At 51.2% G+C, this 24,068-nt stretch overlaps 1 protein-coding gene across 10 annotated transcripts in view; it reads left to right on the forward strand.

The window, feature by feature from the left end:
- Cux1 (cut like homeobox 1) overlaps window positions 1-24,068 on the forward strand; it is a 422,843-nt gene that overhangs the window by 200,159 nt on the left and 198,616 nt on the right. For all 10 annotated transcript variants that reach the window (XM_045142920.1, XM_045142921.1, XM_045142924.1 and 7 more), the window contains one exon: window positions 8,916-8,963. In XM_045142920.1, coding sequence (XP_044998855.1) covers window positions 8,916-8,963 — 48 coding nt within the window. The remainder of the gene's footprint in view (window positions 1-8,915; window positions 8,964-24,068) is intronic.

Consider the following 24,068-nt stretch of genomic DNA (forward strand, 5'->3'; position numbering starts at 1 on the left):
CCACACCCTTTGCAGGTGCAAGGGAACATGGTGGGGCTGTTCTTCAGTTTCTATATCTTTTATGCTTGTTTGGTTTTGTTTTTGTTTTTTGAGGTAGGGTCTCACCGTAGCCCAGGCTGACCTGGAATTCACTATGTAGACTCAGGGTGGTCTTGAACTCATGGTGATCCTCCTACTTCTGCCTCCCGAGTGCTGGGATTAAAGGCGTGCGCCACCACGCCGGGCTTTTTTTTTTTTTTCTTCTGTCTTTTAAAAAAAAATATTTATTTATTTACTTGAGAGGGAGAGAGGGAGAAAGAAAGGGAGAATGGGTGCACCAGGGCCTCCAGCCACTGCAAACAAACTCCAGATGCATGCACCCCCTTGTGCGGCTAGCTTACATGGGTCCTGGGGAATCAAACCTGGTTCCCTTGGCTTTGCAGGCAAACACCTTAACCACTCAGCCATCCCTCCAGCCCGGTTTCTATATCTTTTGCTTTTGTTTTTTCTGTGCGTGGCACGTGTGTGTTCATGTGGGTGAGCGTGGGTGCCCGGGTGCCCTCGCACATGTGTGGAGGTAGGAGAATGACGCTGGGTGTCAGTTCTCCTCTCCCACCTAGTATGAAGCAGGGTCTCCGGCTGTTCACACCGTCCTGCTGGAGATGTGCTGGGGGGACAGGCGCTCGCGAGACAGCGTCGGTGTTTCTGTGGTCCTGGGAACGTAAACTCGGGTCATCGTGTTCGCGTGGCAAGGGCTTTAGCCACCAAGCCTTCTCCTCCCTGTCTTGCTTTCAAATCTGAATGACTGTCTCTGGCAATTCTTATTACCTAGAAAATGCCTCCATAGCATTTCGTCGTTCAGTATTCTGATCCAAAAAAGCGTATTGTGAATCAGCAGTTTTGAGAATAATGAAAGCCTTCCCCACATTGAAACGTCTCTGTGTAAACATTACTTATTTGCTGGGTACTCAGGGGAGAGGTTGAAACGAGCAATTTTGGCTTTTGCCAGCAGACATCTGATATTAATCATTTCAAGGACATCACTTTCTACACATTAGGGTGGGCGTTGCTTTCCCTCGATAAAAGATACAAGACGTAACAGGATCACTGTCACTGGAAAACCCATAATGGAATTAAATGTGCACCCCTAAATTATTGCTACACATTTAAATGTATGTCAATTACCCGGTTTCTCTCTCCTGCCTCCTCTCTCTCTCTCTCTCTCTCTCACCCTTTCCTGCTCCTCCTCAGTCATTCCTCCCTCTCTTCCTCCCTTCTCTCTCTTCCATTCTTTCCTTCCTCTTTCCCTTTTTCCTGCTTCCAGGCTGGCCTTAAACCTGCGACAGAGGGCTGGGGTGACAGGCCTATGCGCTTGGTGTGTTCAGTGCTGGGGATGGAAGCCAGGGCTTTCAGCCTGCTAGGCAAGCACGACCCCCTGAGCTTCCTGATGTCTCCATATGGGTGTGCATGGTGTGTGTGCGTGGTCGTGTGTTGGAGTGCAACTGCTGAGGCGCCACGGCATGCCCGTGGAGGTCGGGGTCAGTCCTCGCCTTCCACCTTGTTTGAGGCAGGGTCTCTTGTTGTTCGCCATGAAGTTTGCCAGGGTAGCTGGCCTAGAAGCTTCTAGCGGCAGATCCTCCTGTCTCCACCTCCCTTCGTGTTGTTGGGGCACTGGGCTGACAGCCACGCCACACGCTGCCCGGCTTCATGTGCTTGCTGGGGACCTGAACTCAGGTACCCACGGGTGCACAGCAAACACTTTCTCCACTGAGCTACCTAGCCCGCCCTCTGGTGTGGTCTTGATCAACCTAAACCCCACTCTCCTTCGGTTGGCAGTTATTGGGAAGGGCATGTCACAACTGTGACCCAGGGACAGAAGTGGCAGAGTCTGTGGTTTGGGGGCTGTACAGAATCACAAGGCTGTGTGCTCCAAAAAGATAATAAATCATGTCGTGTCCATATTAACCATGACAGAGTCCTGCGAGCCAGAACTGAGCAGCTTTGGCTCTTTCTTCTCAGTTTAGTAACAAACCAGATAATATTTTCAGGCAGCAAATTTGGATCAGGCATTTCTTACACTGCCAAGAAATAAAATTAGAACAAGTGACTTTTAGCTGGTGGCTTGAAGTGCGTATGTGTCAGTTTGTGTATGATGTGTGAATATATATAGTGGTTTCTTGCTCTTCAGTGGTCTTTAAATATGTGTGTGTGTGTGCACGTGTGTATAGACAGATCCACATTTAACATCAAAAAGGTTTGTTCAAACCCCAGTAAGTGATTTCTTGCATGTGTGTGTGTGTGTGTGTGTGTGTGTGTGTGTGTGAGAGAGAGAGAGAGAGAGAGAGAGAGAGAGAGAGAGCGCATGTGCGTGTATATGGAGACCCAAGGACAACCTTGAATGTCCGCCTCATGAGTACCAGCCACGTTTTTCGAGACAGGGTTGGTCAGCGAGCCTGGGAATCCTCCTATGTCTACCTTCCTAGTGCTGGGATTACAATCTCATCCTACCTTACATTTTTTTTATGTGGGTTCTGGGGCTCAAACTCAAGCCTTTATGCTTGCAGAACAAGCAATCTACCAAATGGCTACTGCCCCAGTCCCGTCCCGCACCTCTTTTATAAACTGTTGAAGTTATATCATGTTTCTGGGGTGGTGGGGATGGAGCCCAGGCTTTCATGCATGCTAGGCAAGCACTTTACCAACTGAGCCACACCCCCAGCCCCCTCCCATTTATTATTTATTTATTTATTTGAGAGAGACAGAGGGAGAGAAAAAGAGACAATGGGTGTGCCAGGCTCTCCAGCCACTGCAAATGAACCCCAGACACGTGTGCCCCACACGTGTCTTACGTGGGCCCTGGGGGATCAAACCTGGGTCCTTTGGCTTTGCAGGCAAATGTCTTAACCACTAAGCCATCTTGCCACCTCTCCCTCCCATTTTTAATTGTTTTTTTTTTTTTTTTTTTTTTTAGGCAGGGTCTCATGTAGCTTTGGGTGGTCTCAAACCCCTGATCCTCTGGCCTCACCCTCCCACGTGTTGAGATCACAGGCCTGTGCCACCATGCCTGGTCTACCCACCAGTGCCGGGCTTGCTTTCTTAGTGTCCTGTACCCACACCTAACCATGGTGACTGAGTCCCCTGTAAAACCTCACCCAAGCATGGACACTACAGAGAGAACTGGCTAAAAATCCTAATTCTTAGCCAGGCATGGTGGCGCACGCCTTTAATCCCAGCACTCAGGAGGCAGAGGTAGGAGGATCGCCATGAGTTCAAGGCCACCCTGAGACGACAGAGTGAATTCCAGGTCAGCCTGGACCAGAGTGAGACCCTGCCTCAAAAAATCAAAAAAAAATTAAATAAATAAATCCTAATTCTTGGGGCTAGATGGCTCAGTGGTTAAAGGTGCTTGCTTGCCAAGCCTGATGGCCCCAATTCACTTCCCCAGTGCCCACATAAAGCCAGATACATAGAGTAGCACATGCATCTAGAGTCACTTGCAGTGGCTGGAGGCCCTGTCATGCCCATACTTACTCTCTCTCTCTCTCTTTTCCCCCTTTCTCTGTCAAATAAACAAATAAAATTTAAAAAACAAAGCCGGGCGTGGTGGCACACACCTTTAATCCCAGCGCTCGGAAGGCGGAGGTAGGAGGATCGCCTTGAGTTCGAGGCCACCCTGAGACTCCATAGTGAATTCCAGGTCAGCATAAGCTAGAGTGAAACCCTACCTCAAAAACACAAAAATAAACTAACTCTTGCAGTTATGTGCCTTTTCTGAGTCTTGGCCATCCTTAACTTCAGTACCCCAGACTGTCACTGAGAAAAGTAAGGCATGAGCACTTAGAAAAGGGCAGGCGTATGACTTCTCTGCCCTCTCCTTTCCCAACATGGTGATTCCACAGAATTTTCTACACATTGCCTGTCTCCCATCCCCCCGCCACTCCAGCTGCTCTCAACTCCTAGAAGCCTCCCCAGCTCTTAGATCCAGCCCCTCCCTGGTTCTTAGCGCTGGGTACCATTGGGTAAAGCCACACCCTGCCCCTCCTATTCTCCATGAGCGCCCTCTCTCCTTTCCTCCCAGCCTCTTCCTCCGGCTCTCCCGCCGACCCTCACACCAGGACTCCTCAGCCCTGACCCTCCCTCCCCAGAGAACGCCCCTCTGTGAACCTGTCCCTCATCTCTCAGTCTGAGCTGCCCAGGGTGGCGGCCTCGACTGGCCTCCAGACTCCGCGGCCAGTCCATACTGAGACATGTTCAAGGGGAAAATACACAGCAAAGACCTAATGACAAGGGAAAGTAAAATACTTTACTTTCATTTAGAGACAGGGTCTCATGTAGCCCAGGCTGGCCTCCTCCCCACCACGTAGCCGAGGGTTATCCTGAACTTCTGATCCTCCTGCCTCTATCTCCCAAGTATCAGGATTACACACCTCACCACCATTAATAAGTTTTATGTTAAGCCAGGTATGGTGGTGCACACCTGCAATCCCGTCACTCAGAAGCTGAGACAGGAGGATTTTGCGTTGGAGGCCAGCCTGGAGTAGACAGACACCCTATCTCGATCCTCACCCCGTCAATAATAATGGTTCGGAAGTTACTTTGGATACACTGGGTGAAGTGCATTTCACATTAGTTTCATATGTTTCCATCTGTGTCTCCATCTTCAGTGTAGCCCTTATGAAGTGTTCCTTTCCGTATGTTGCTAGTATAGTATTTTTGTGGAGTGGATGGGCTTAGCACGGGAGCCCAGCCCTGGGGTCACTTTTGCAGAGGAGACCGCACCCCCCTCCCCCCCCCCCCCCCGCTTCCTCACTTTTAAGCGATTCCTTATTCATTCTCTCTATCGTTTATCCACTCATTCCATGTCTCGTGAAGACTTCTCCTGCCCCTACCTCACAGTCTTCCAGGCCCTGCTGTAGACAGTGTCTCCTTCAAGATGGAGCCTAGCTCTCCACGTAGATTCCTTCTACTAACCCCAGCCTGAACCCTACGGTGGTGTGGGATTAGCAGGAAAGGTTCCAGGCGGCCCTTTCTGGAGCAAGATTGATCTGGTGTGGAACAGAACCAGCTCTCAGGCTTCTGTATTTTTTTTAAATTTTTGTTTGTTTATTTATTTATTTGAGAGCAACAGACAGAGTGAGAAAGAGACAGATAGAGAGAGAGACAGAGAATGGACGTGCCAGGGCCTCCAGCCACTGCAAACAAACTCCAGACGCATACGCCCCCTTGTGCATCTGGCTAATGTGGGTCCTGGGGAATCGAGCCTCAAACCAGGGTCCTTAGGCTTCATAGGCAAGCGTTTAACCACTAAGCCATCTCTCCAGCCCAGCCTTCTGTACTTTTAAAGCAGCTGTCATAGACCAACCCCGAGCTGGATGCTGCAAAGAAAGGGGCATGTCAACCTATGCCTGACCCCAGGCAGCCTGAACGGGAGGGAAGTTTCCTACACAACCAGAGCTCCTGAAAGGTGACCAGATGTGTGTCCTGATGAGACCAGAGTTGTTCTGGTCAGAGCCTGGCAGCGCTCATAAGCTAGACTCAAGCTGCTAATTCTCAACAAACCAATTAAAGAGACAAGTAACTGTGACAGGCAGAGGAGATCTGTTCAAGAACGGGTAAAGAGACCCAGTGGACACCCCACACACACACAGGTCCATCTTCTGGGTCCTGACTCGAGGCTCAGATTTAAATAGAGGTATTTCTAACTAAGCACTTGTGGTCAATGTGTTGTTTTGCCCATCCCTGGCCCATCATTGCCTAGGCTCCAATCTCTCCTTTAAGGTGGTCTGCCCGGTTGTCAGAACTGGGTGAAATCCCAGTCTGGGAAAGCTCCCTGTAGGCAGACACGTGGGCTTCAGCTTTTTTCCTCTCTCTCTCTCTCTCTCCATATATATATATATATATATATATATATATATATTTTTTTTTTTTTTTTCTGTTTTTCAAGGTAAGGTCTCACTCTACTCCAGGCTGACCTGGAATTCACTCTGTATTCTCAGGGTGGCCTCGAACTCACAGCCATCCTCCCACCTCTACCTCCTGAGTGCTGGGATTTAAAGGTGTGCGTCACCATGCCTGGCTTTCCATCTTTTTGAGACAGAGTCTCTCATTGGCCTGGATCTCCCCTGTCCAGGTGGCCAGCGAACTCCTGTGGTCTGCCCATCTCCACCTCCCCAGAGCTGGGATTCCAAGTGTGCTTACTATGCCATTTGTTTTATGTGGGTACTGGGGACCGAGCTCATGTCCTCATGCTTGTAAGGCAAGCATTTTACTTACGGAGCCATCTCCCTAATGCCTGACAGTCTTATTTTTAGGGGAAAAAAAAAGGATAATATGCTCTGTGGGCCCTTTGGCACAGATCATTGTGAAGTAGCTTCTCTCTTTGTTTTGGGGTGTGTGTGGATGTGTGCACGTGTGTGGGGGTGAGGGCAGGCGCGTGCATGCCACCATGCACTTGTGGAGGTCAGGGAAGAGCTGATAGGCCGAGTCCTCTGCCTTTCCACCTCGCTCGAGGCAGGATTTCTCACTCTGCCTGGAAACTCTCCTGTCCGTCCACACTTCCCGTCTCTCCGTCATTGTCAGCAAGCTAGAGTTAGGGAAGGCCACCACAGCTTCCAGCTTGCTCAAATGCAGGCACTCCATCTTCACAGGGAGAGAGCTTTATCCCCGAGCCACGTCCCTGGCCACTCTGGTTTGTGGCTTGGTACCCTGCATGATCCGCTGTGGCATCTCATTAACAAGTCTCCTGCACCCCCCCCCCCCGTCATCTTGTGTCCTTCGTTGGGTACCAGAGCACCCCCCACGGGTCATCCTGCTGGTTGGTCATCCTTGTCTGGAGGAGGAGACAGGCACCTGCCCTCACCATCCACTATCCCTCAGACCAAGCCCAGGCCACTTCATACCCTCCCCCCAAAGCACACAGTGCATAGGTAACTGCATTTATATTTCCTGCTATATTCCCTGTGGCAACCAAGCTTCTTCTTTTTAAAAAAAAAATATATTTATTTATTTATTTATTTATTTGAGAGCGACAGACACAGAGAGAAAGACAGGTAGAGGGAGAGAGAGAGAATGGGCGCGCCAGGGCTTCCAGCCTCTGCAAACGAACTCCAGACACGTGCGCCCCCTTGTGCACCTGGCTAACGTGGGACCTGGGGAACCGAGCCTCGAACCGGGGTCCTTAGGCTTCACAGGCAAGCGCTTAACCGCTAAGCCATCTCTCCAGCCCGCAACCAAGCTTCTTGCAAAGAAGTGTGGCCAAGTCACTGGGCTTGGTGGTGCAGGCCTGTCATCCCAGCACTTGTGAGGCCTGGGCCACAAAGAAGGGGGGTGGAGTATGACTTCTTCCGGGCGATTGAAACACAGGCTTAGGGCTGAGGGCACAGGCGAGTTGGCGGAGTGTTTGCCTGGCACGCACGAAGCCCTGGGTCCCATCCCCAGCAATGCATAAGCCACTCGTGTTGCTGTACACCTGTAATCCTAGTGCTTGGGAAGGGGAGGCAGGGGGGATCAAAAATCCACCATTATCCTCAAGTACATAGTGAGTTCAAGGCGACCCTGCCTCCAAAAAAAACAAAAATAGAAACACACAAACAAATTTAAAAAAATGTTTTCAGGGCTGGAGAGATGGCTTAGCAGTTTTTAGGCTGGAGAGATGGCTTGCCTGTGAAGCCTAAGGACCCCAGTTCGAGGCTCGATTTCCCCAGGATCCACGTTAGCCAGATGAACAAGGGGGCGCACGTGTCTGGAGTTCAATTGCGGTGGCTAGAGTCCCTGGTGTGCCCATTCTCTCTCTCTATCTCTCTGCCTCTTTTTCTGTCTGTCGCTCTCAAACAAACAAAAATAAATTTTAAAAAATGTTTTTTAAAAAGCATCCATTTTATCATAGCCCCAGACTGGGATCAGACAGAACTCTTGCTCAAATCATTTTTTTGCTCTTTTCACCCTTTTTCCCTTTTCAGTGTTATATTTGGTCCTCTGTTTGTCTGGGAAGTATTGTAGAGGCTGCAGTGAATGTTTCGCTTCCCTATTGCTGCTGTCTGCTTAAGACAACAAAAATCTATCACCGGGTCTTGCTGGGGGCCAGGAATCCAGAGTGGGATTTATAGGGCAACCAGGGCGGTGCCAGCAAAAGCTGTGATCCTTCCAGAAGCTCCAGGCAGATCTGTTGCCAGGCCGATGCCAACTCTTCCAAGCTGCTCGTGTTCTCTGGCCCTGACCCCAGCATCTTCCCGGACTCCGTGTCTGTCCTCATGTCCCCTTCTCTGACCCCCACCTAACGACCTCTGTGTTTAAACCTGGACACTTTGGGGTTTGTTGTTCATTCGTTTATTTTTTCAAGGATCTTGTTGTAGCCTATGCTGACCTGGACTTTACTCTGTAATCTCAGGGTGGCCTCAAACTCATGGTGCGCCTCCTACCTCTGCCTCCCGAGTGCTGAGATTAAAGGCGTGCGCTACCATGCCCAGCAAACCTGGCACTCTGATGACATTGGTCTCACCTGACAGTCCAGGATCATCTCTCACCAACTCATGATCACACCTGCGAAGTCCCTTCACCCTCTCACCGCACATAGTCAGGGGCCCCAGGGCCATCTTTAAGAGCCATTATTGTGCCTTCCACAGATAACTATATTTATTTATTTAAGAAGAGTCTGGTCATGCGTCTGGCTGCCTTTTGTCATGGAACATGGTGTAGAAATATAGAAAGTCATCCAAGGAAGGAGCACAAGGGTGTTGCTTCTGCAGGGAAATCCTGGTGTCATGGGTAGGATGCCACCGTCACAAAAGGGAAATGCTAGTGTTTTGTTTTGAAGGCAGGGTCTTGTTTGGGATGGCTTTATGTGGTAACAGTCAGCCTGAAGCCTTCTGATGAAGCCCTAACCAGCGTTCTTCTTCTCTCCCCCTCACGCTGCTTCCTGGCCTCTCCTCGTGCTGCAGGATTTGCGCAAGCAGGTAGCACCGCTGCTGAAGAGCTTCCAGGGAGAGGTAAGCTGTTACGTCCACTCACTGTCCCATCCAGGCCAACCCCCGTGGTCAGTCACCTCCTCCTCTTCCTACCTCCCCTCCCCTTCCTCTCCTCCCCTTCCCTTCCTTTCCCCTTTCCCTTCCCTTCCTCTCTTCCCCTTCCCTTCTCTTCTTCCCCTTTCCCTTCCCTTCCTCTCTTCCCCTTCCCTTCTCTTCTTCCCCTTTCCCTTCCCTTCCTCTCCTCCCCTTCCCTTCTCTTCTTCCCCTTTCCCTTCCCTTCCTCTCCTCCCCTTCCCTTCCTTTCCCCTTTCCCTTCCCTTCCTCTCCTCCCCTTTCCTTCTCTTCCTCCCCCTCCCTTCCCTTCCTCTCCTCCCCTTCCCTTCTCTTCTTCCCCCTCCCCTTTCCCTTTCCGTCCCTTCCATTCTCTCCCTCCATCCCCTTTTTCCTTCCCCCTCCTTCCCTTCCTTCCTTTTTCCCTCCCTTCCTTTTTCCTCACTTTCCTTCCTTCATTTCTCCTCTTCCCTTCCTGTCTCTCTCTCTCTCTCTCCATCACATGTACATGTTCACGTATGTGCAGGTACACATGCACATATGTGCAGTGTGTTGGAGGCGAAGGGCAGCCTCAGATGCTCTCTGGAGGAATGCCACCCACCCCTTTTTGAGAGAGGATCTCTCACTGGCTTGGCGCTCCCTAGCTGGACTGGCTAGCTAGCCAGCAAGTCCAAGGGATCCACGTGCCTCCATCTCCCGAGCCCTAGAAATTACAAGTGTGCGCCACCACAGCCTGATTTTTACATGGCTTCTGGAGCCTGGACTCAGGCCCCAAGGCTTGCAAGGCAAGTGCTTTACCCACTGAGCCCTAAACATCTTTCTTAATATTACGTGCAACAAATAAATGACGTGGATGGAAGACACCTTCCCAGATGAGCCTTTGTGGAAGCCTGGGTCCCATGCCCTGCAGACATGCCGTTCTTCTCGGTGGGCTCCCTCCCACCTCTGCACTGGGCTCAGGATAACCTTCTGGACCAGGAGCCCTGTTTGGCACGTGCAAAGCTAGCAGAAGATTCAGGGGCAATCACCACAAGTGGCTGCACTTCCCAGGGGAGTGTGAGGCTGCCCAGCTCGGTCTTTAGGAGCCCACGAATTCCTGTGGGGAGCCACTTTGTACCTGAGCTAGCGTGGGCAGCTGCCACCATGAGGTGTCTCGTGGGGAATAGATAATGGGACAGTGTGGTACATTGTGCAGGGCGATGGAAGGGGCCAGAATGTCTCTGATCAAGGCTCAAAAGGCAGTATCAAGCAGAAGTCACAAGAGATGACTTTGGACTCCCCTTAAGTGTTTTCTAATACATTCTTCAGGGGAGCTGGACCCGTGAACAGGCAGTCACCCCCACACCTCTCCTTAGGCTATCCATTGATAGGAATCCGGCCCCCTGAGGTGACCAAGTGTTGAGGTGGGTGGTACCTAAATGCCTTCTCAGCCCTTGTGTAGAGATCTGCTAGATTCTAGAAGACCAGGAGCTGTGTAGAGCTGGGATTCCCTCCTCACTCACCTCCCCAGCACGGGGCAGATGGGAGGCGTGAGGACAGAGGATGATGAGGAAACCATTAGAGACTTTTGCAGAGCCATCAAGATATGGAGCTGGTATATCCTTAGGGACTTTTCTGTGTGTGCGCGCGTGCGTGTGTGTGTGTGTGTGTGTGTGTGTGTGTGTGTGTGTGTGTGTATGCATGCGTGTGTTTGCAAGTGCATGCTCTGGTGTCAGTTCTCACCTTCCACCTTGCTTGTGTTTGAAGCAAGGGTCTCTCTGTTTTTCCACTGCATATAGAAGGCTAAGTGACCCACGAGTTTCCAGAGATTCTGTTATCTCTGCCTCTCCTCTTGCCATGGGCGTGCTGGCTATGGAGTTACAGGCACGTGCTGCCATGCCTGGCATTTACATGGGTTCTGGGAATCTGAACTCAGGTTCCCATGCTTGTGCGATGGGTGTTTTCCCCACTGAGCCATCCCCCTAGTCCTGTATTTATTTATTTATTTATTTATTTATTTTTCTTTTTCGAGGTAGGGTCTTACTCCAGTCCAGGCTGACCTGGAATTCACTCTGTAGTCTCAGGGTGACCTCAAACTCACAGCAATCCTCCTACCTCTGCCTCCCAAGTGCTGGGATTAAAGGCGTGCCCCACCACGCCCAGCTTTATTTATTTATTTTTTAATGACATAGTCTCATGTAGCACAGGCTGGCCTTGAACTCAGTACATAGCCAAGGATATCCTCAACCTTTAAACTTACCAAGCCGTCTCTCCAGCCCATCTGCGGAGGAATTTTGCAAGTGGACTGTGCCCTTCTTGTTGAAAGCGCTCTGCCCCCTGTGGCTCAGCGTTCCCTGCGTCAGGCACAGCGCCACAGCCTCGCCGATAAGCCCAGCCCTCCCCGCCACGCTTGATCTTCTCCGGCTCCTGCTGTTCCTCATCGTTCCCAAGGGCTCCTCTTGCTGGAAGAGCTCAACAGGCTTTTGTGTGTTCAAGTGTTTTTCTTTCACTTGAAAAATTCCAAAGCTACTTGAAAGCAGAAAACTGAGTTCAAGGAGCATCTTATAGCCCTTTGCTCCATTACCCAGAATGCCCCTCGGTATCGTGTTGTGAACCTTCCTCTCCTGGTGGCTGTTAAATACTTGAGAATAAGTTCGGGTGACAGGATGCCATGTCTGTAAACCCACACACACACGTCCTGACTCCCAAACAGTAACCACCAATCTCACACCAAAGGAAGTAAGCAATAATTCCAAGGTTTTTTTGTTTGTTTTGTTTGTTTTTTGTTTTTTCAAGGTAGGGTTTTATTCTAGTACAGGCTGACCTGGAATTCACTATGTAGTCTGAGGGTGGCCTCGAACTCATAGCGATCCACGCCTGGCTAAGTTCATGTTATTAATGCACATCTAAAAAATCACATTTTTATAATTACATCAAGATGCCTTTATATGTGGGTGTGATGTTGCTGGATACTGAACCTTGGGCCTCTCACATGCTAGGCAAGTGTTGTGAATCCACCCCAGCCCCTCACTGGGGGAGTCTAGGCAGGAGCTCTACCACTGAGCCACGCCCCCATCCCCTCACTGGGGATTCTAGGCAGGAGATCTACCACTGAGCCACGCCCCCAGCCCCTCACTGGGGGATTCTAGGCAGGAGCTCTACCACTGAGCCACGCCCCCAGCCCCTCACTGGGGGATTCTAGACAGGAGCTCTACCACTGAGCCACGCCCCCAGCCCCTCACTGGGGATTCTAGGCAGGAGCTCTACCACTGAGCCACGCCCCCAGCCCCTCACTGGGGATTCTAGGCAGGAGCTCTACCACTGAGCCACGCCCCCAGCCCCTCACTGGGGGATTCTAGGCAGGAGCTCTACCACTGAGCCACGCCCCCATCCCCTCACTGGGGATTCTAGGCAGGAGATCTACCACTGAGCCACGCCCCCAGCCCCTCACTGGGGGATTCTAGGCAGGAGCTCTACCACTGAGCCACGCCCCCAGCCCCTCACTGGGGGATTCTAGACAGGAGCTCTACCACTGAGCCACGCCCCCAGCCCCTCACTGGGGATTCTAGGCAGGGGCTCTACCACTGAGCCACGCCCCAGCCCCTCACTGGGGATTCTAGGCAGGAGCTCTACCACTGAGCCACGCCCCCAGCCCCTCACTGGGGATTCTAGGCAGGGGCTCTACCACTGAGCCACGCCCCCAGCCCCTCATTGGGGGATTCTAGGCAGGAGCTCTGCCACTGAGCCACGCCCCCAGCCCCTCACTGGGGGAGTCTAGGCAGGAGCTCTACCACTGAGCCACTTGCCTAGCCTGTATAGATTTGTATAGATTACTTTCTTCGTTGAGTTCCCCAAAAGAAAACAAAAAGAAAAATAGCTGTTTTCAGGCAGCAAGAAATTTTCATAGACTCTAGGATCCTTGCAGGAGTGCGTATCAGGGAAACACTGACCCTCCCGAGCACTCCTCATGTGCTTTGGTGTTTTCACATGATTTTCCCTACATGGTCCAGTTTCCTCCCCCCGCGTGCCTGGAGCCTGCCTCCCGCACCTGTGGCCCTTCCTAGCTGTCAGCCCTCTGCTCACTGCCTGTCACGGACGCACCAGCCCTCTGAATGCGTGCCAGGCCCCTGAAGGCAGCCAGCTTGCTTACCCACCTCCACCCTCCACACAAACCTCTTGCTTCCAGAAACACCCTCCTCACCCCAATTTACTTAGCTCTCCTCACTTCTCCCTGCCTCAGTGGAGACCCCCCAACCCATCCCCCAGACAGGCTGGGTTCCCTCAACCCTGCATAAAATGTATCTGTTAGTAAGAGAAAAGGGATCGGAAGAAACCAATAACAGTTGTCTTTGCGAAGTTTGAAATTTTATAATCATAATGATTACATGTAATTATTATGGCAAAGTCATCAAAATTAACTCATGTTGAAATTAGATTGATTGATTGCTATATCTAATTTTCCATTGCACAAGCCTAGCCAATTAATTGGGAAGGGGGTGGTTAGCCCAAGTATTCAATCCAACTTGAAACACATTTTAGGGGTTAAGAAGGTGGCTCAGCTGTTAAAAGTGCTTCCTTGCAAAGCCTGCCTGCTGGGGTTCAGTTCCCCAACCACCCACATAAAGCCACATGCAAGGAGAGACGCCAACATCTGGTGCTTCCTTTGCAGTAGCAAGAGACCCTGGCATCCTGGCACGCCACCACACACATGCAGATAGATAGATCAATGATGGATAGATATGCAAACAAAGAAACACCTTCTAGAGTTGGGGCTCTGTAGTCGAGAGCTTGCTTCTAAAGTACGAGGGCCTTTTGGGCTAGTGACCACCAAGTTTGACTCCCTGTAACCCGCATAAAAAGCTGGGCCTCGCCACACATGTCTGTAATTCCAGTCTGCGGGAGTGGAGACCAAAGCCTTGTGGCACTCGCTGACGGGTTCATGGGCAGCGGCTCCCGACTGAGGCGAGGCCTCCTCTCAAGGAAGGGAGTATGCAGATGAGTGAAAAGAGCTGGACACCCAGCGCTGTCGTCTGGCCTCCACACGCCTGCACACCGACTGTGCACGTCTGCACACACCTGTGCATGCGCCACACACCACACACTTACCGTGCACCCATACACCCATGCCAATCGGACAGCAGGTCCAACAGTTGCTTGCAGCTGAGCCTAGTGGCACACACTGGTGGTCCCAGCCCTCAGGAGGCTGAGACAAGAGGGTCACCCTAAGCTCCAGGCTCCACATTGCGTTCGAGGCTAGCCCTCGCAAGACCCTGCTCAATAGACGTACACACACACACACACCCCATCTCTTGACTGAAGTAATGTTGCTGGTGGTCTCTGGGTGTTTCTAGGTTCTGGGCATGGTACTCATCAAAGAAAGGCACACACAAGTGAAGCAGGAAGAACGTTTATTAAGAAGAGTTACGCAGTAGCGCAAAACCAGGGGCAGCAGCCAGCTGCATGGCAGAGAACTCAAGGGCGCCGATTGCTGCCTGGGGCTTCTTTTTAAGGAGTTCCTGACGCAGGGCTGGCTAGGGGCATAATCTGGAGGACACTCTGCTTTGATGGGTAGGTGTTGGGTTATGTGACCTTTCCTCTACTGCACATTTCCTTCTCCTGACGCATGTGATTGTGGTGTGTGTGTGTGTGTGTGTGTGTGTGTGTGTGTGTGTGTATCCAGGTATACATAGGCATAAGTTGGTAAATAAGAGTTTTTCCCTAAAAGTTCAGTGGAGTATACAGTCCGTTTTACTGCACCCAAAACCAGTTCCACCTGGATGGCCCCCTGTAGTTCCGATTCCAGACATATCTAAGAACATATTTGAACAGGAATGGATCACAAACAACAGTCACTAGGGAGGAGAAACAGTTCAGTGTCTGGAGCTCCGTGCAGGCGGGGGTCTCAGGTTCCCAGTGGAGTGCTGGGTGCATTGTTTCAGAAAGGGAACCATTATGGCGGAGTCCCAGGTCCCAGGGAAGCTAAGCTATTCCCCATGCGGGCTGCCTCAGCAGTACACCCCCTGTGCAAATGAAGTCTCTTCTCTCTTCTCCTTCTTTTTTTGTTCTCTCTGAGAAAGGTTCTGGTCTGGAACGGTGGTGGACTGGGAAGCTGGCTGGCTTTGGCCACTCTACTAAGGGAATTCTGTGGAAGATGCTCTTAGGAGATAATTCAAGTGCTGATGTTACAGGGAAAGTAAAAGACTGAGAATTTGAACTGAGCAGTAGGTTGAGAAAAGAACAGAACAGACATGAGTGAAAAAGAAAAGAACCAGGAAAGAAACATACCCAGAGCTGTTTCTTTACAAAACTCCTACAATCACAAGCCCTGTTACTCACCCAAAAGGAAAGGTAAGGCCATGTTAAGAGACATGTGAGAATAACTGTAGTTGCAGCAGATTAAAAAAATGTTAAGAAAATACTATGAGCGGGCTGGAGACATGGCTTAGTGGTTAAGACACTTGCCTGTGAAGCCTAAGCACACAGGTTTGATACCCCAGGACCCACATAAGCGAGATGCACAAGGTGGAGCATTTGTCTGGGATTTGTTTGCAGTGGCTGCAGGCCCTGGTGCACCCATTCTCTCTATCTGCCTCTCTCTCTCTCTCAAATAAATAAAAAATAAAATAAATGTCACTGATTGAAAATACTATGGGTGCCTAGGGAGATAGCTCAATGGATAATGGCCCTGGCTGTACAAGCCATGAGGACCCCAGGTCAACTCCCAACACCCATATAAAAAGCCAAGTGTGGCCATGCGTGTCGAGAACCTCAGTGCTGAGGGCAGAGGTGGAAATGAGAGACTCACTGGAGCTCACTGGCCAGCCAATCTGACCCAGTACAGGTGAGCGGCAGGTTCAAGTTCAGAGAGAGACTGTCTCGAGGAAACGAAGTGGAAGAGGGATAGAGGACGGCACCCAGTGATCTACTGTGGCCTCAGCATGTGTGCAAGGGCACACACATCTGCACACGTATGAGCACGCTTGCACATATCCCACAAAAAATTGTTACGAACAATTTCATTCCAACATTGTTTTTTTTTTTGGACACGGGGTCGCTAAGCCAGTCTGGCCCTTAACTTCCTATATAGCTAAGAATGGACTTGAACTTCTGATCCTACCCCCCCTCTACCTCCAGAATGCTGGGATTGCAGACATGCACTTTCCTGCCCAGTTGGTACAGTGCTGGGGGTAGAACCCAGGGCTCGGTGCACGCTAGGCTAGCTCTCAACCACCTGAGCCACATGCCCACCCTTTTTCCTATAAATGTAAAAGCTTGAACAAAAGAGACCGATTTCTCGACTCCTCTGACCACCAAAGCTGATTAGCCTTAACAACGAGCACAGACATCGTCCCACGAGGTCTAGACAGTTTTCTGGTAGGTTCCATCAATCATTCATGGCACAGGCAGTTCTAATCTGCTGTGAACGCCTTTGGAAAATAGAAGAAGAAAGAACACTTCCTAACTCGTTTTATGAGGCTAGTATAACCTTGATGCCAAAGGCAGAATAGCAAAGAACAGGAAGGAGAATGAACGTCGGCCTTACTTACGAACAGACGCTTCAGCGCGCCCTTAGAGAGTGACATGGAACCCAGCAAGCACGCTGCGGAGCCGTCTAGAGCCGGGCGTGGCGGCGCACGCCTTCAATCCCAGCACTCGGGAGGTAGAGGTAGGAGGATCGCTGTGAGTTCAAGGCCATCCTGAAACTACATAGTGAACCTCAGGTCAGCCTGGGCTAGAGTGAGACCCTACCTCAAAAACCTGAAAAAAAAAAAAAATCTTTAAGATAAAATAAGTTTCAATTTGACTGAAAAAAAAAACAAATTTAAAAGCTTAGAAATAGCAAACTTCAGAGGCAACACTTCAGAAGCCCAAAGGCTGTTGCACCGTTTTCCCCACACCCATGGGACACCATGCTTCAGAGAGGAAAGCATGCAGATTTATTTAATAATCGTTTCATGTAACTCCAGGGCCTTCAGAAATAAAGACCCAAGACAGTCACAGGCCGGAGCACAGCATAGCAAGGAAACATGAGCGAAACCCCAAAACGTGCAAAAGCTCTGATATTGTTTTGGGACCTGTGTGTCCTCGTGCCCTGCAGAAAAGAAAATGGAAGCTAAGCAAAAGTGTGGAGAGGCGCACAGAGGAGCTTTCAAGAGTACAGAAGTGTCAGGGATGGTCTCCCTCCCAGGAGTTGATTCTGTTCCTCCTACTTCAGTCTTTCTTTATCTGCAATATTACTCATTTTAGAATGAAACCATTGGCTGCATAATGTCTGTTTAAAATTTTGAGTGTTTTGCTCTTTTTGTTGTTGTTGTTAAGCAAGGTCTCTTGTAGCTCAGGCTAGCATGAATTTACCGTGTGGCTGAGGATGATCTTGAGCTCCTGGTCCTCCAGCCTGAGCTGCTGTTGCAAGTGTGCCCCATTACAGCTGGCTCATGCAGTGCTGGGGCCCAGACTCAGGGCTTCGTGGCTGATCAGCAAATGCTCTTCCCACCAAGTTTATCATCAGCCCGTTTTGTTTTGATTCTTTGGTTTTTTGTTGCTTGTGAGTGTGTGTGATGTGGCTTGTGTGTATAGTGTGATGTGTGTGGTGTATGCATTTTATGTACCCTTGGGGTGCTCCACCAGCTCACCTGTGGCTGGAGGTGCTTGCTGGGAGGGGAACGTCGGGTGTCCTGCCCCATAGCCCTTCTGCCCTTTCTTACTTGAGCCGGGGCCTCATACTGATCCTGAAGCTTACTGCTTGGTCACCAGCTTTGGCAATTTCTGGGTCTCTGTGCCCCCGCAGAACTGGGGTTACAGCCCATGTAACCAGACCACACTCAGCTGTTTCATGTGGCATCTTGAGATTCAAACTCAGGCGGTCTCAGGCCCCTGCAGACCCTCTTGCTGTGCAGGAAACATCCTCTGAGCCATTTCTCCAGCCCATCGTTTTGGGGTGTGTGTTTTGTTCTGCTTGAGTTGGGGTCTCATCTAGCCAGGTTGCCTTCCACTGTAGCTGAGGGTAGCCTTGAACTCCCGATCTTCCTACCTCAGCCTCCCAAGTGCACCACCATGTCCAGGCTGGCCTCAATATCCCTATGTAATGTTCACCTTACTCCCACAATCTTCCTGCCTCTGCCTCCTGGGTGCTATGGTAACAGGGGTGCACTTGCACCCAGATACATAATTCTTTCTGCATGTCAGAAACTGGATGTTAATGTCTTCTTTGGCCTTCTATTATTTCATCAGCTTTCAGTTTTCATCTCCCAGGTAAATACATTCTCATGTGAGGCCAGGGATTTGGGCAGGCTGAGAGAGAAGGTTCATTGTTTATTTGTTTAGTTAGTTAGTTTGGCTTTTCCAGGTAGGGTCTCACTCTGGCCCAGGCTGACCTGGAATTTACTATGTAGTCTCAGGGTGGCCTCGAATTCATGGAGATCCTCCTACCTCTACCTCCCGAGTGCTGGGATTAAAGGCGTGCGCCACCACACCTGGCTTTTTCATTGTGAATAATTTTCCAAGTGACGCCCAGTGAACTTCCATTGAGGGGCCAAGTAGGGGAGAAAAGGAATTATCTTTTCCAGTTCTATTGCAAGGTTCATGGGTGAGGCCTTGTAACAGAAGGCAGATGAGTAAGAGAAAAGCTTACAAATTTCATAGAAGTTTTTCTTCAGAAAGTAAGACCAGAGGGGAAATTGTTTTCAAGGACAATTGTGCACAAGCGTGGTGGGAAAACAAAGGGTCATTAAACTGGCAGGGCAGGACCAGCAAGGCCTGTTTGTCCACATTTTTCCCTGTATTACCCACCATGTCACATTCCTCTGCTCTGAATGCAGCGCAGGGCATGGGTCACATGGGGGTCTGTGTGGAGAAGGGATGGGGAGCTCTCCCTCTTTACTGTTTGTTAAGATCTAAGGTGCCGGGTTTTGGAGTAGTATGACCCAAGCTCCAAAGACGCTTGGCTGGTGTGTCACGCACACTCACTTCTCTCCCCCCCCCACCCCTCTCTCTCTCTCTCTCTCTCTCTCTCTCTCTCTCTCGCCCACCCTTGGCGATTCTGAGAAATCGCTGCTGCTTGTGTCTTCACCAGATATCTGATCCGAAGCTGGCTTTATCTCCATGGGACGAGGTAGTGTCCCTTTCCCGGGGAGCGGGCTCTCTTCAGGGGCCTCCGTGCTGCACTGGCCTGCCTCCCTTTCATCGGTCTCTGCCATTTTCTGCATTGTTCTCAGCGTTCCTGTGAGCTTTCAGGCATCAGTCCTGAGAGGCAGAAAACCTATGGCAACAGCCTGGCTTCTGCCCGAGTGCCGCCTCCACGCTCAGGCCTAGGCTCCCCGTGCCCCCAGCCTCAGCAGCAGGCGGCCCTGAGGATGCCCCTGACGCCGACCTCGGCTCCCCGTCGCTGCTCAGGCTGGTGACTTTCAGTCCCGTTGCACACGTTCCTTCCGTGTGCCTTTGCTCTGTGATCAGTGTGCGTCTGAGTTCCAAAGCCACAGGTTCTCGGCTCTCTTCTGAGTTCCAGGCTCCTGGCAAGCTGCCTGCTTACTGTTTTCTGTAGCCATCTGTGAGGAGAGAAGCCCTCGTCCGCAGCCAGCCCTGCGTCACACCCCGCTTCCCCATGCCTCCATCTCCTGGCAGTACCTCAAGATCCACCCGTGTGACTCACCTGAAAATGTCGGACACGACCGTCTTCCTTCCACCTCAAGTCGCCCCTTTCTTGACTCTAAAGCGTGTGTCACGGTCACGCAGTTCTCTTTTCTTGTGGTGTGTACATGAGAGATACAGGTAGGCACGTAAGCACATGTCCCAGGCGCATGCGTGCCGAGCCCCCACTAGAACATCGGGTGTCCTCTGTCGCTCTCCTGCTTTGATTCCTTGAGACACAGTCTCACTGAACTCGGAGCTCACACCATTTTTTTCAGTCAATCTGGCCAACCTGTGAGCCCCAGTGATTTCCCTGTCTCTGATCCTCTTAGGACTGGGGTACAGGCACCCCCGGCTTTTTAAGTACTGGGGACTGTACTTAGTAAGTACTCCTGCCCACTGAGCCATCTCCCCAGCTCCCCACTCGTGAATTTCTATGTCCTACATTGATTTATAAAGCCCATATCACACATCGCAGGAGCCTTGATATAGCTCTCCCTGGACTTCCCTTAGTTCTCTTGCACGTAGCAACCAGTCAGGGCAGGTCCTTGCTTACCCTTGCCATGGCCCCCCAGTGCTCTGAAGGCTGACAGAACCCTGACCAACTTCTTTTGGTGTGACCTACCTGGCCTGGGCCACCCTGTCCCCAGGCCTAACACTTCCCTATTTCTGAGCCCTGGCTCAAGTTCTCTGACACATGTGCCCTTTGCCATCCTCCTCCCTTTGACCCTTATCAGCCTTCCCCTACTTACCCTTGGGACTTAACTCTAATGACATATCCTTATAGAGTTGCCCTGACTGTCCACTTAAGACCAGGTCCTCATCAGAGGCCTCCTAAGTACCTTGTTCTTTGGATTCGGGATTCTTTTCCTGGTGTGTTTGTGCGTGAGCTGATGGTCCCCACACCTGCGGTTTCCTGACTCCGTTGGCTTCCTACACACCCAGCGCTCGGCTTTGATAAGCCCTTGGCAGGTGTCCAGGGTAAGCATGGGGCAGGGAAGCAGTGTCCTTGTTCTACAGGTGAAGGGGCTAAGCCCAAGAGAGGGGAAGTACGTGGAGTCCCCAGGTAGAGATAGGGGCTCGGCCCGGAGCCAAGGAACTGCAGAGGCCCAGCCCTAGCCCTGGTGGTTCTCCCGGGGAGGGGACGCCGTCGGCATCTCCATGCAACCAGCCTCCCAGTATTGGATAAGAAAACATGTGTTCCTTTTGTACTTGGCACATTCGTGGGTGTGTATGTGTGTGTGTGTGCGCGCGCGAGCGCACGTGAGTGCATTTGTGGAGGCCACATGTTCATGTTGGCTGTCATCATCAATGGTTCTCCACCTTGTTGGTTTTTTTTTTTTTGGTTTGTTTGTTTTTGTTTTGTTTTTGAGGTAGGGTTTCACTCTAGCCCAGGCTGACCTGGAATTCACTATGTAGTCTCAAGCTGGCCTCGAACTCGTGGCGACCCTCCTACCTCAGCTTCCCCAGTGCTGGGATTCAAGGCGTGCGCCACCGTGCCCAGCTCGCCACCTTGTGTTTTGAACCTGGAGCTCACCGGTTCCTCTAGACTAGCTGCTAGTGAGCCCCAGGGATTCCTGGTCTCCACGTCCCCTCTGCTGCGATTCCAGGCACGCTGCTGCCAGCATTTTGCCCGGTTGTCAGAGACGCAAACACAGGCCCTTACCCTCGCGCGGCAACGCTTTAGCACTTCACCACGTCTTCCCAGCTGTGCCTTACAAGTCCTGCTTCACCCAGGCCCCGATGCGTGCCTTCCCAAGGTCACCTCGAGAGTTCTGGAGTCCAGCGTGTCGATATCCACTTCACTCACACCTCAGGGTCACCAGCTGACCAAGCCCACAAGAGGGTCCAAGGAGTGACCTGAACCCTACAGCGGAGCACCTCAAGGCTAGCCACCCTGTGGTAGACTCTGGTCTCTGTTCTCCGGAAGTCACTCATTCATTCCAGAGAGTTGGTGTTTGCCTGCACTTCTGTATCAGGGTCAGACAGCACCCAAGTTTACAGCAGTGTTGGACCCAAGGTCCCTTCTACTCTCCCAGAGAGAAATAGACACGCTGATGTCTAGTGACAGCCTTAGATGGGAGACAAGTCAGGTCACTGAGTCCAACACAAAGAGAAGGTGGTTATGGTGGACATTGCCGCAGTAAGCGTTGGTGACCCTCAGAGATGGAGGGAGGGGCCAGAGGGGAGATAGTCCTGGGCCTTTGGGACAGACTGATAGCCAGGACCAGACCCTGAGTGTGAATCCAGCTTGGAGAGCATTGGATCTAAAGGAGGAGTCTTGGTACCAAAGCGATAAAGATCCTGTACACACTTAAAGGACATGAGAGACTCTCAGACAAGGTGGACAGTTGGATGAATATCCTAGGTGCTAGTTAAAAGTGACTAAGACTTTCCAGTATGTCCTGTAGCCCAACTCTGTTGAGCTGTGACATACTTATGTGATTAGATCTAAAGGACATTTCTAAACAAGGTCAGGATGTCCCAAAGAGTGTTTCACAGCGAGTCAGGACCTGGGAGCAGGTCCAGGCTCTGTCACCCCTATCTCTGTGACCTTGGCTGGCTCCTGGCCCCTCACGCCTGACTGTAAAGTAAGTGAGAGGCTGGCTCAGTGGTTAAATGACCTGGTTTGAGTTCAGATCCCCAGCATCTGTGTACAAAGCTGGGTACAAGTGGTGCACAGTTGTAATCCCAGCACTGGAGAGGAGGCGATAGGAAGACACCCCCCCCCCCCCCGCCAGGGCTTCCCAGGCTAGTCTAGCTGACTGCGTGAGCTCCAGGTTTAGTGAGAGATGCTTCTCAAAGAATAGTTGAAGAGCAACTAAGGAACACACCTGTACTAACGCCTGTACTTGTTGCTGTGACCATCGCCTGAAAGGAAGCGGCTTAAGGAAGGAAAGGATCTGTTCTTCCTTCCACTTCGGGGGTACAGCCCACCCCGGCGGGGAAGACATGCTGGCAGGAGCAGGAGACCAACTGGTCTCCTTGCATCCAAAGCCTGGAAACAGAGAGAGAAAACAGGAAGTGGGGCTGGTCTGTGAAATCTCAAGACCCACCCCCAGTGACCCAGCTTCCTCCAGCAAGGTTCCACAGCCTTCCCAAACAGCAACACCAGCCGGGGACCAAGTGTTCAAACACACGAGCCTTTGGGGACAGATGTTTCACATTCAAACCACAACACTCAACCTCTGGCCTCCACACACCTGCACACACACGTATACCACACAAAACCAGTTAAACTTTTAAAAATGAAATCTCATGCAATGCCATGGCATGTGTGTGGGTTGACTGATTTTTGTTTGTTTGTTTGTTTGGTGGACAGAGGAGACTTTGTGCAGCCATTTGGCTCCACAGGCTGCTATCGAAGGTTTCCTATGACAAGGGGTGTCCCAACAATGGCTCAGAGACTACCATACAGAGGGGAGCTGCTATTTCTCACCTGAACACCTTCCAGGCCAACTCAAACCCCGGCTCCTGCAAGCTGGCCCCAGTTACCTGCTGGCCCCTGATGAGGCGTCATGGCAGCTCTCTTTTTTTTATGTTGAGCCTAGAGATGGCTGCATCTTCTGGCTTGTTTGGATCGAGTTGAATTTGCTCTGTACTAAGCCTCTCCTTCCGAAGTCTACTGGGTGGAACGCTGGGCATGCGTGCTTGTGCACGTGTGTTGATCCCATCATGTCTCTACCCAGCACCGCACTCAGTCTCACGGGCAACGTGGGGTTCAAGGGGGGCAGACACATCTCTGGTTTCTGAAGCCAGGCCTCAGACCGTGGCTCCATGAGAATCACTGGCCTGGCTCCACAAATATGCCTACCCAGTCTAAGCTTATAGTTTTGCAAGCCCTAAGTGGGACATCTGAATCAGAAGTTGATAGTCCACCTTGAGCTCTCGTGTATCCCTAGCTACAGGGACTACAAAACTGGGTGCTCTCCAAGGCCTTCCTGCAAGTGCAGCTCCAGGCTGCCAAGCTTACTGTCTCACGAGCCCGGGTGGTTCCCTGGTCTCTGCTTCCCTTCGCAGGACTGGAGTTACTGGCGCTCGTGGCATGCCCGGCCATTTTACGTGGCTTCTGGAGACACAAACTCGGGCAGTTTCAGGCCCTCTCAGTTCCTCATGCTTACACAGGAAGCACATTTGACCACTGAGCCACCCCTCCAGCCCCTAATGCATAACTGTTTTCTTTCGGTTTTGTTTGTTTTTGGAGTGTGTTGTGTAGCATTCGTGTGATGCAATGTGTATACGTGTGTGTAAAGATGCACACGCGTGGAGGCTCGAGAGCCTGGGGTGGTTTCCTCTAGGCACTCATCCACTGTCATTTCCAGCATTGTTTCCGGTCAGCAAGCCTCATCAATTCTCTTATCTCCACCTCCCACCACACACACACACACACACACACACACGCACGCACACACACACACACACACACACACACGTGAGTGGCTGTGCCTAGCTGTTCATGTGTATGCTAGG

The sequence above is a fragment of the Jaculus jaculus genome, chromosome 2, assembly GCF_020740685.1.
Source record: "Jaculus jaculus isolate mJacJac1 chromosome 2, mJacJac1.mat.Y.cur, whole genome shotgun sequence".
Taxonomy (NCBI): Eukaryota; Metazoa; Chordata; class Mammalia; order Rodentia; family Dipodidae; genus Jaculus; species Jaculus jaculus.